Source organism: Diadema antillarum, unplaced genomic scaffold, assembly GCF_040938485.1.
Source record: "Diadema antillarum isolate AM-2024a unplaced genomic scaffold, OU_Dant_1.0 scf00000117, whole genome shotgun sequence".
In the NCBI taxonomy this organism is placed as follows: domain Eukaryota; kingdom Metazoa; phylum Echinodermata; class Echinoidea; order Diadematoida; family Diadematidae; genus Diadema; species Diadema antillarum.
The window spans coordinates 260,459-273,545 of record NW_027271006.1 but is presented as its reverse complement, the minus strand read 5'-3'; the positions used below and the strand labels follow the sequence as shown (position 1 = coordinate 273,545).

The 13,087-nt window shown below is 38.9% G+C and overlaps 1 protein-coding gene across 1 annotated transcript in view; it reads left to right on the top strand.

Annotated features, from left to right (window-relative positions):
* The first annotated feature begins 3,644 nt into the window (after nt 1-3,644).
* The window catches only part of LOC139719950 (P protein-like), a 74,517-nt gene continuing 65,074 nt past the window's right edge, over nt 3,645-13,087 (top strand). The window contains exon 1 of the mRNA XM_071631329.1: nt 3,645-3,779. Coding sequence (XP_071487430.1) covers nt 3,726-3,779 — 54 coding nt within the window. The 5' untranslated portion in view covers nt 3,645-3,725. The remainder of the gene's footprint in view (nt 3,780-13,087) is intronic.

Here is a 13,087-nt window from a genome sequence, read left to right as displayed (position 1 = left end):
ATGGGAGTCTCATTATTATGCCTCCGCCCTGAAGGGTGCCGGAGGCATATGTTTTCCGGTTGCCTGTCTGTCTCCCGGTCTGTACGGATGTATCTACGGAAAAACTGATGGGCTTTCATCAAACCTGGTTCAGGGATACTACATGATGCTGATGATCTTATTGGCTATTGGACTATATCTGCTAAAAGTCTAAGAAAATTTGAAAATAAGTTTTTACTACTTCTCCAGTCAGGGAAATCGGTTTACTTGTGTGTACTCGTTGCTTGGCGCATTCAGTTGGGTACAGCAAGGTTTCATCCTCTGCTTTCACAGGAAAGCCGACTACCAACTTCTTGTTCTCGTAGTCAAGGTATATCTGCTCCTCTGCTTCAGCAACCTGCAGCTTGGTCTTCATAGCTAATCTCATCTTACGCTGCATAAGTCGAAACTCCTCGAGCTCTAGTTTTTGATGCGTTTCTATAGCAGCTGCTTCAGCTGCCAAATAGCATGCCCTTCTGGCCATCACTCTTAGAAGAACTGGCATGGCTTCCACACTGACTCAACGAGGAACCAGGATTGACATCCTGAACATCTTCCATCTCCAGCTCTGGCATCCTATATGGCTCACCAGTCTCTCGAGGTTGACCTGCATCACTCATCCTGAAGACCATTATTGAACTTGATGCATACTGAACTCGATGATAAATAATCAATCAAACACAGGTCCCTTTGGCCCAGTATGAGACCAAGCTAACACCATGCATCAGCATGGATCAGCAAGGTTCAACCTGTAATTAAATAAAACAAAGTTCGACATAAAATCAATATTTGAATATCTACCTGCTAAAGTATGGGATCAAGTAGTTGTACTTCTGAAGTGATTTACCGTTTACATGTATACCCTAGGCACGTGGAGGGATTAGGAAGAAGAAAAAAAAAAAGATAAAATGAAACAACAAAAGCAGCGGACCAGCTTGGAAGTGAGAACACTTTTTTTTTTCAAAAGGGGCTGTGGAGTTATAATAGCAAGAACAACAGTCATGCTCATGCTCTCTTTAAACTCCTCATATTCTAAGCTTCGTCAGGAAAGGGGCTTTACAAGCTCAGGAGAAAAAAAATATATACATATTATATATATATATATATATATATATATATATATATATATATGTATAATATTCTTATTTTCAAGAGATTAATTAAATATTTTCTCGTAATTGATATACACTGCAGGATTAAAAAACAACTGTGCATTTCATCAACTAATTGGAAAAATTATTTTAGAGAATACGATTATGCTATAAAGACTAACACAGGATCGCTGGAAATGTTAATGTGTGGTGACAATTTTCAGTGGCGTATCTAGGGAAAACGGCGCCCGGGGCAAGCGCGAAAATTGCGCCCCTAATTTCTGAAAAAAATGTTCAAATCACCCAATTCCGGTAGGGACTTTAAAAAAAGTCCACATGATGTGCTTTTTCAAGCACTTAAAAGGGGTCTTTTAAGGGTGATTTAAGTGTAATAAATTTTGATAGATTTTGGCGAGCGAGCCGAAAAATGTTGTATTTCAGCTTACAAAACATAGAATTCTTGTCATTTTTTGGTTATTAAATCCTACAATTATTCTAATCAAGATAATAGTAACGGCTTTATAGATAACGATTTATACCACTTGAAAAAATACTCTATATACGAGCGAGTTTCTGTGTAGGAAACATTGCACTTATCTCATAGTTCGTCTGTTCGTTGTACTTGTAAATCATACAATGCTGGCACACTGTTATTATGGTGGCTTGCCCTGTATATAAGATAACAGATCATGCGACAATTGAATCCAAAAGCTTGCTAAAACTTACAAATCAGTGTGAGCATTTTCTGAACATGCTCGTATATAGGAAGTACGGGATTCATGGTTGATAATACAAGTATAATTATTAACATTATGATATGAGGGCTGGTCCGGCTGGATTTATGAATGGTGATGATACTGACAAACTGAGAAAAAAATCGCAAAGCATAATAGTTAGTGCAAGCGAGCGCAGCGAGTGAGCTCCTTTTATTTTTCACTTAGGTTGGCAAATAGTTATATCGTATAATGCTCAATAATGATATGGTGGATAATATTGATAAAATGCATATATAAGTTGGAGAGAGGCATATATAAGTTGTAGAGAGTCAAAATTCTTGTATTATTGCAAAGGAAACGCTGGAGTTTTCTTCAGTACAGTGCACTCCCGTTATAACGAAATGCTCGGGACCGACGGTTTTCTTTCGTTATAACGAAATTTCGTTATAACCGAACAAATGCAATATAACGAAAACAAGGAAGCCGCGCATATATCTGTTTGTTGAATACTCATCATACACTGGAAATCTTTGTGAAGTGGTATTGTACCTTTTTAATTTCGTTTAAATATTACATTAAAAAGAGAGCATAAAGTTGTTAGTATTGTCACACATGTATAGAAAATGGTGGTTTAGGATTCAGTTACAGTTCGCTATTCCAAAGGTTCGTTTCTTACTAAATTTCGTTACTTCGGAGGCTCCTTATTCCGAAGTTTCGCCATTCCCGGGATTCTGGATTTCTTTTTTGTGATCATCTGTAGCTTCGCTCTTCCGAAGATTTGTTTTTCCGAAAGTTCGTGATTTAGATGGAAATATATTGTTCGTTTTCCGTAGATTCGTTGATCGGAAAATGAAATGAGGTTCGTCATTCCGAGGGTTCGTAACTCAACAAATGAGAAAGGTTCACTATTCCGAAGGTTCGTTGTTCCGAAGGTTTTTAATCCGAAATGAAATAAGGTTCGTTATTCCGAAGAGGGTTTGTTAATCAAGATATGAGAAAGGTTTGTTATTTTGAACGTTTGATCTTATGACGATTATAAGGTTTGTAATTCCTTAGTTATGTAAGTGGAACTCACCTTTTTTTACTTTTGGATTAATAAAACTTTTTTTTTTTAATGTTAGATTACGTTTGGTACTCCTATCATTTTCGGACTAACGTAATAAGAACAATATTTCATTGTCGGATTAACGAACCTTAATACTAAAGCGCATAGGGAACATTCGCTTGTAATAATTATGCGCTATACAAATTTCATTACATGTACATGTATTTGGTTGTGAATCACGTTTTTCCTAGATACGCCACCGCTATAAAACTGCGCCCTATAGACATTTTTGTGATCACCGCAAGGCAACTTCATATGTATACCTTAGATTTGGCAGAACTGCAGAAAAAGGTGGAATAATTAAGCACCTAAGTCGTGCTTAAACATGAAACTTGTAGGAAATAAAGTTGATCAACTTTATTTCCTTCAGTTTTTACCACGATGATGAACATCTTCCGTACTATGAAACTTGTTAAATTTGTCATAATTATATATATTTCGTTTTGAGTGGCGCCCGGGGCACGTGCCCCCCTTGCCCCCCCCCCCCCCCCCCCCCCCCCCCCCCCACCCAATACGCCACTGACAATTTTGATACTGTATAACAGAACTTGCATTCACCACTTTGCTATAATGTTGGAGTTAGTGGACAAAAGATGGCGGTCTCCACAAACTTGACACAGAGCTGCCGTAAATACGACTCTGACGTGATAGCGGCGGCGTACATCACGACAGAGCATTGCTTGAGTGTTTGTCATGGGACGGACGAGCTGAGATTGCGGAGGCGCGATACACCATGATACAAGGCCTTATTTTGGTTTATCGATCCCAACGCTTAGCACCACGCTTGTCCTTGCCATGGCGGATGTTCAGGATAACGCAGCGGAGAATGCCATCGGTGCATACTTTGGGGTAAGTAATTGGATTCAAACTGCCGGCAACTTTGTAACACTCCTTACAAACAGCTTTCTAGGCAATTTGCCATGTGTATCAATAGGAGAATAGAAACTGAACATAACTGACGTGTCGTATGCCTTGATTGACTGTCGACGGGAATTCATGATTGGTACAAGTTAAAGACCATAAAGTCCTTAAAAATTTCCAAAGCTCGTGGAAAATGGATTGATTATTTAGAGGATACTACGTTTCGTATGCGCACTGAGTGGATAACTCAATTAATACATATATATTTCGTTATATATAATATGTTATAGCTAGGGGAAGATTTCTCTGTGTATTTTGCTTATCAAACTCTTGTTTGTCTTACCTTACACTAACTATTAAAGCCGTGCAATAAATTCAACCACTGTACGTCGATCGGAGGACTACCTGGTTTATTCAGATTTCAATTCCATATCATATTTTTCATGTTAGCGATAAAAGAGAAATCATGCGGCGAACATACTGGAAAGAACATGCTGTGTGCACACAAAAACGAAAACATACACTAATATGCTGTTTCTTCCTCCATGTGATTATTTGTTTGTTTGTTTCTCTCTCTCTCTCTCTCTCTCTCTTTTCTTCTGATTCTCCCTCTTTTTTTTGACCAGTAATAATCAAGCCTCTAGAGTATATATCGTTGTCAATAGTGCCTATACCCTGAGTGTATAAAGTGCGTATCAAGTATAGGAACATATATAAAATAGTATATACATATATATTTGTATATAATATATTCTCCTTTTCTTTATATCCATCATCATCTTGCATTGTTCTTATTCTGTGAGAAAGAGTTGGCAATTTATAACACATGTTAAGAAATATGATTTATCGTTCTGATAAGTTTCTGTACCCAGCTTTATTTGTTTCGCTACTCGTCTCTTTGTATGCGTCTTCTTCTTCTCAGCTTCTCTCTCTCTCTCTCTCTCTCTCTCTCTCTCTCTCTCCCTGTCCCTAATACATGCATATGTCATGATATAAAGTATGATGATGAAAAATACCGTAGAATTGGTTTATTGAACATAGTTGGCCAATTTATGCAAGGGCGACAGTCTAACTTTGCAAAAGCAGAAGATCCTGAATCTCCACGGGCGGACGGTAGAACATTGTGAATTTCCTCCGAGTTTCCGTCTTGCCCCAATATACTTCTATTGAACAACAAATTATATATATATATATATATATATATATATATATATATATATATATATATATATATGGTAATATCGTATTTTATTATGACGTGTTCTACCTGCGGCTGCTTTAAGGAAGCAAAAAAAAAAAAATGCTTGTAAGCAAGCAAGAGCAATCCAGGGACTGACACTGTCGCCTCCGAAGGGCTGGGTAAACTTTGAGGATTAAAGTTCACTCCTTTTAATAGGGGAACAACTGCCTACCGTATAATAATATACCAGTAGTCGGGGAACTCGAGACACGGACCTAATATTGGATCGACAGTAAGTTGTCTTAGCTACTGAGCCACAACAGTAAATTATTCCTGCTATTTTTGTGTATAAACCATTCGGAGAGATCAGTATTGTGAGATGATGACATCATCTCTCCAAATTTGCTTGTATGATTGTTAGTGACATCATTGTTCCATGTTAACATGGGAAACTCTAGTCCTATTTTGATAAACTTAAGTGGTTTGGTCTATTTTTTTTTTCATTGTAAACGTCAAATGCAACTGCACTGCAACCGATCATATAGAGTCAACCTCAAAACTTAGTACAAAACCGCAAACGTTGTGTATACGTAGGCCTATCCAGGGCATTGGCTTCCATTACAGTCGACCCCGAAATTCGATCATCAGAAATTTTGCAGAGTTGATTCAGGGTTCGGTATTTGTTACTTGTGAAGATCACGCAGAGTACTCTCGGTTAGTGAATTTTCACAAGTAAGTCCAGTAAAACGTATTTAATTACGCGTTTTTGGTTACTACTTAACTGGATGAATCGAAATCTACTTCGATACTGTTTATAGGATTTAGTATCATTGTATATCATGTTGAATTGATGCTGGACGCTGTTTCCTGACTTCTCACATGACCATTATGAGTAGTCATTTCAATGTTCTTTACTTCCGTGGTAACATGTGCCAGTGTAACATGACTGCAAAATCCACCCACGTTGTAGTAATGAGTTTATTTGCGTAAAATAATCATGTTTAACTGACTGACTCCAAAGGTTTGTATAGCTGTTCAAAGCGTCTGTCACTGATATGGCTGAATATTTGTGTGTGTTGTGTGTGTTTTTGTGCCAATAAATGCGCATTAAAAAAAATTAGATACGCACTGTAGACGTAACATATTATGATAAAATATTATGATATAATGTAATATGATATAATATATATGTAATATGATAGAAAATGTAAAGTATCTTGTACGCATTTGACATAATACCGTTTATTATTTTCATTTCTGTATTTTGTTCAAATAAGAGTTAACATTCAGTGCTAAAAGAATACAAAGTGAATAAAATGTACAACATTAAAACATTGTGTCACAAAATATCACGAAAGGGAATTTAGGTTTTGGCCAAGATTTTGTCCAACATATGTAATCGCCATTGCAGATCGTTGCGCTCTCATTCATTGAAATGTTTTGCTGAGCCAATAATTTCGCTCTCGTCGTGCATATTATAACATTGGGTCGTTATGTGTATCTCATAAAGTTCGTACCAGGGTTGGGGGGGGGGGGGGGGCTGCATTTTCTATTCTTGATTGTTCAGTTTGTAGACAGTCCCGAAAAAAAAGATCATTGCTTTCGACAATAGACCGTTTTCATTCAAACTTATAGTAATTTATATTATAATTTACGCCATGTTCAGACGTATTTCTAGTCGGAGTAAAAATTTATGGCTCGGTAATCAAAATTAAAATCAATGCACATCCTACCACGACCCTAATTGTGTTCACACGACGGTCGTGGGAAGAAACTCCGACCAATTTATATGCGAGGGTCTGTGTAACTTCCGGAAGTGGTAGCGCCGCGCACGTCAACCATGCGATTGTTTTTTACCAGTGGCATTTGTCTTCTCCATTCTTGGTGATGGAAATTTTGGCATGAGCGGTAGCTTCTTCGTCGCGATCGATTAGGTTAGAATTGCGCTACACGCGCACGTGTACTCGCAAAATGTCAACATTGCGATTTGACCCAGTGGAAGTTTTACCTATGTCGTAAGGTATGTGAGTTCAGAGATACTCCGAGGACTTGTCCGCACGGGCAATTTACTCCGACCGGCTAGTCGTGGTAGCGAGATGCTCCTGAGAAAATACAGGAGTATCTCGTTCGGAGGAAGAGGTCGTGGTAAGTTCCTCCGATCGGAGGAAGTTACCACGACCTTTTTCAGACGGGCACTACTCCGACCTATCCTCCGAAGTTACTCCGACCAAGCTTCCTCCGACCCTCCTCCGAAGTTACTCCTACCAAAACTGCCTCCGTCTGAACACAGCTATAGTATAGAGACGAGCTATTCCCAACCTGCTCTTCTTAAATGAAATTCAGTTGCTGGAATCCAATTTGCATAATACATAATAATATTACGTGTTTCTATGTCGTACAAGCCTCGAACAAGCTCTCATGTTGTCAAGAACAACTTTGGTTTAAAAGGTATGCATAATAGAATTTGAATATGTTACGAAAACCGCCTATTTTGCCTTTCAGTTTCAGTTTCAGTTTTAGTTTATTTTATTTAATCATGGCAATTTGCTTCAGCAAAAGTTAAAATCTCATGAGGGCAAATCACGATCAAAGGTTGCCTTTTACACACGCGTTGGTCGTCAGTCAGGGGACATCGTTCAAGGACAATGAATGCACCGCAACAATCGCAATCCTGCGATGTGCTTCTCATTGAATATCCGGAATTACACTACATCCGATCATAGCTTTGTAAGCAGGTGCCTGTGCGATTGTGGTCAGTTTGTGAGCGCCATCCATCTGTTGTGAAGAATACTTGAAAAAGAGACAAACAGCCCCTTGATGTTTGTATGTAACAATATTCATATATAGTCCATGGGCCAGGCAAGATATTGGTACCACCTGAGGTGGCAAAACCTTTTTGGTGTCATTTTGTTTGTCGGGCATAGATATACTTATCAAGCTATGATAGCATTTCCAAATGAGTAGCTTAGTCATAATGAATGCATTTTTAACCAATTTGGTCTCTTTGTTATATCCCTATACTTCTGAATTGAAACTAACCGCTATACAAAGGAGAGCACTGTCGTCTGTATGTTCACAGGTGTTCTGTTGTAAACGCGGTGCGCTTAGTCTTTCTTCAAGGCAGCGAAGGGAATATCCAAAGGTTATGATGTCCACAGCGCTCAATCTTTATTCAAGGCGGCGAAGGGAATATCCAAAGCTTATGATACAGTGTATATCCTTTTATCTAAAAAAAAAAGTCATTCCTCGTGAATTTTACTGTATTTTTCAATTATTTATCATTTTCCGGTGAAACCGCTACGGTGAAAACGCTAACACCACGCCAATGTCGCTTTATTTCCATCCAACAATAAAAGATAATGCAAAAACAATGTACCGGTACACTACAATACATTATAATGAATAATATTGTAAATGAACAGAGTGATTTTTGTTTAAAACTGATGTATTTGTTGAGAGGTTAGTATAAAAACAGTAAAGATAATCCCTTTTATTAGGAACTTTAGATATGATAACGGTACATTGGTCTAGATAAAGACTAAGCGCACCGCGTGACAGTTGTGGACATAATAACCCATTGGATATTCCCTTCGCTGCCTTGAATAAAGACTAAGCGCACCGCGATAACAACAGAACACCTGTGGACATACGGAATACTGTGCTCTTCTTTGTATAGCGGTTAGTTTCGATTCAGAAGTATAGGGATATAAAAACGAGACCAAATTGGTTAAAAATTCATTTATTATGACTAAGCTACTCATTTGGAAATGCTATCATAGCTTGATAAGCATATCTTTGCCCGACAAACAAAATGACAACAAAAAGGTTTTGCCACCTCAGGTGGTACCAATAACCCATTTTTCGGGTCTTGGCCCATGGACTAATAGGACTCTTTCAGGGGCGTCACTAGCTTTTTTTTAAGGGGGGTGCGTTTTGATACTAAATGTAACGAGATTTTTTTGACAGACATTTGGAATATAGGAAGCTCTCAATCCCTAGACTTTTACGGGTTTTTTGAGGGAAGCCAAGCGGGGAAAGGGCACCGGCATATCTAGGATGGGGAGGGGGGGGGGGGGTGTTAGTATGCGAGGGAGCGAGCAAGGGGGGAGGGGGAGGGTGTGGAAGTGCCTGTTGTCCCCCCCCCCCCTCCTCCCACGGTGAGAACTTTTTGCATTTTGATGTTGTAAATGGTGCAATTTGATGCAGGCTTTTTGCGTGTTTTCATCGACTTGAAACAGTCCCACTTGTTTGAAGTGGCAGTACATTTTGATGGAAATTGTTGTTGAACAATGTGCCTACAAACTATATCATTTCAATAAACTTCTTGCATTGATTCTTACACTGATGTCATGAACGCGACCGAGCCCGAGCAAGCGGATCAAGCGAGGGGGGAGGGTGTGGTAATTAAAATAATATATCATCCAAATAAACTTCCCGTTTTAATATTTGCACTGAATATCATGAACGCGGCCAAGCAAGAGCGAGAGGAGTGAGCGAGGGGGAGGATGTGGGAGGGAGTGTCCCCCTCCGTTTACGGTGAGCACTTTTTAGGTGATCCGAGTATCCTCTCGGATCACCTTCTGTATCTGTACGGATTCTTTGTTCTTCTTCTTCTTTTCTTTCTTTATTTCTGGACAAAAGTTGTGTATCTACGTACTCAGAAAGTACTCAGAGTATCAACTTCAAACTCATACCATATATGTATCATGTCCCAAAGACGACAAATCTAATGTATCATTGTGATTGGTCGAACGTGACGTCACTATGACGTCATTATATGAAAACACATTCTCAATCATATCTCATAAATGGAATAGAGTTTGTCAATGAAATTTACGTCACATATATTTCAACTGATGCGCATTCTACTCATGTTCTCAAAATTCACATTTTCTCTTGAAACGTGCGCGTACGTGCGCGTTGAAATATTTGTATGCTCAAATAGAGCTCAAATTTTTTTTGCACACGTTTCAGACCATTTGGAGCATTTTTTGAAAAATTGAAAAAATTGGACGGACGCGTACGCGCGCGCGCATATACGCACGCACAGCTCATATGCAATAGAAATTTCCACCTTTTTTACACAGATCAGATGCCTGAAATGTCAAGGAATATTTCTACCAAGTTTCAAGTCAATCCGACTCAATATGACGTCATACGGGCCCGTCAAAGTTGAAATTCCGCGCGCGCGTCAATGGCGATATACAGTGCAACAATGCCAAAAAACCGCCAATTTTAAATCCGATGTTACTCGTCAGGATGGACAGTGACCTCCCATTTTCTTTTTATATTCTGAAAGCTGATGAGATGTACATGTCATTTCATGGGTTGGCGATGCTGAAAAAATGATTAAAAGATATCAAATTTCTTAATAAAATAAAAAAAGTAAATTTTCAAAATGACGTCATCAAGTTTCAAGTTCACTCGAGCGTATCGCACTAATCCTTCGCCAATTTTCACCCAGATTTCAATATGATGTAGCTTATTAAATACTCTTTCACTAATGTATAACAAAATTTTGATTGGATGACGGCATCACCTCGTAAAAATGGATTGAAAGTAATCTTGTCAAATTTGACCAGTTTACGTGTTATCTCTATGGGAGTGCAGTTTTTCTGGAAATGAAAATTGACATGACGGTCTTTATCGAGCACTAGCTCCCTTATGCTTCGGTGAATTTCTCCCAGATTTTAATATGTTGTAGCTGAGACTTTGGGCTATCGTAAATGTGACCTCCATTTTTTCATTTGATGTCGGGATCACGTCCAAAAACTTGGTTGAAATTAAAGCTTATCTTCGATGTATTGAGATATTCCTTTCTTTTTGCAACTTTCTTTGCAATAACTCAAGAAAAACAAGCTCTCTCAGCCCAATATTTTGCACATGTTTAGTTCATGTCACGTACATTATTTCATAAAATAACAACTACTTAATCAGACACCATCTTGGGTATGTAAATTAGGGTCAAAGGTCATAAATGTTTTATCTTGTATCTTGGTGAATACATGTCCTTTCTTTCCCATATTTTGCACACGCAAAGACCATGTTACAAGAATCATTTCACAAAATAACCACTTTTTGCTCAGATGCCATCTTGTCTGTGCAAAGTGGGGTCAAAGGTCATATGTACTTTTTTTCTCTATCTTCGTTATGACGTATTATCTCTATGGGAGGGAATTTTTCTAGATGTGAAAATTGACATGGTTGTCTTTATCGAGAACTATAGCTCACTTACCCTTCGGTGAATTTCTCCCAGATTTTCATATGTTGTAGCTGAGACTTTGGGCTATTGTAATGTGCAATTTGTTTCTTCATACGACGTCGGCATCATGTCAAAAAACTTGGTTGAAATTAAAGCTTATCTTCGATGTTTTATGATATTTTTTTCTGAAACTTCTTTGCAATAACTCAAGAAAAACAGCCTTTATCACCCCCATATTTTGCACATGTTTAGTTCATTTCACGTACATTATTTCATAAAAAACAACTACTTGATCGGACACCATCTTGGGTAGGTAAATTAGGGTCAAAGGTCACAAATTGTTCATCCTGTATCTTGGTGAATACATGTCCTGTCTTTCCCATATTTTGCACACGCAAAGGGCATGTTACAATAATCACTTCACTAAATAACCACTTTTTGCTCAGATGGCATCTTGGGTGTGCAAAGTGGGGTCAAAGGTCAAATAAACTTCAGTCTGTATCTTCGTTAGTGGATACGGAATTCGGTACCAAAGATGGCAAGTCTGACTTCCTTTTCTAAATGACAATCCAAACATCACACGGCCAATGTCTCCTCGACACAAATGAAACCGGTATGGTCATGCCTATTGGGATCAGGACTCAAATCATTGATTTTCGAAGAGATCGGATCACCTAATTTGTCAGTGTTGACAAATTCCGGTTCTAGTTGCATTTTGATGTTGTAAATAGTGCAATTTGATGCAAGTTTTTTGTTGTTGCGTGTTTTATCAACTTGAATCAGTCCCACTTGTTTAAGGTATCAGTACATTTTGAAGTAAATTGTTATTGAACAATTTGCCTATAAATGGTATAATCTAAATAAACTTCTAGTAATAATTCTTACACTGATGTCATGAACGCGACCGAGCCCGGGCAAGCGGAACGAGCAAGGGGGGAGGTTGTGGGAGGGAGTTGTCCCCCTATAAATGGATAATGGAATGACGGTGTGAAACGACAAATTACTGGCAGCAATATCAGGAGAATGGCATAACGACTACATGCGAGCGAGAGGAGCGAGCGAGCTTGAAATTTTTGACATTTTACAGTCCAAAAACTGCCGTTTGTAGCCATATTTTTTTGATTTGGAAATTGGGGGGGGGGGGGGGGGGGGCGCACCGGGCGCAACTGCTGGCAATTACAGACAGCAACATCAGGTGAATGGCATAACAATTATATGCGAGCGAGCGAAGAGAGCAAGCTTGAAAATTTTGACATTTTACAGTCCCAAAACTGCCATTTTGAGCCATATTTTGCGCAACTGCCGGCAATTACTCCGGGCAGCAACATCAGGAGAATTGCATAACAATTAAATGCGAGCGAGCGGAGCAAGCGAGCTTGAAAATTTTAACATTTTACAGTAAAAAAAACCCTGCCGTTTGTAGCTATATTTTTTCGCTTTGGAATTTAAGGGGGGCACATCGGGCGCAACTGCTGGCAATTACTGGCAGCAATTATTATCAGGAGAGCATAACGATTACATGCGAGCGAGCGGAACGAGCGAGCTTGAAAATTTTACATTTTACAGTCCAAAAACTGCCGTTCTTAGCCATATTTTTTCGCTTTGGAAATTAAGGGGGGCACCTGGCGGAACTGCTGGCAATTACTGGTAGCAACATCAGGTGTATTGCATAACGATTAAATGCGAGCGAGCGAAGAGAGCGAGCTTGAAAATTTTACATTTTACAGTCCAAAAACTGCCGTTCTTAGCCATATTTTTTCGCATGGAAATCAAGGGGGGCGCACCGGGCGCAACTGCTGGCAATTACTGGCAGCAACATCAGGTGAACTGCATAACGATTCAATGCGAGCGAGCGAAGAGAGCGAGCTTGAAAATTGTGACATTTTACAGTAAAAAACTGCAGTTTGTAGCTAT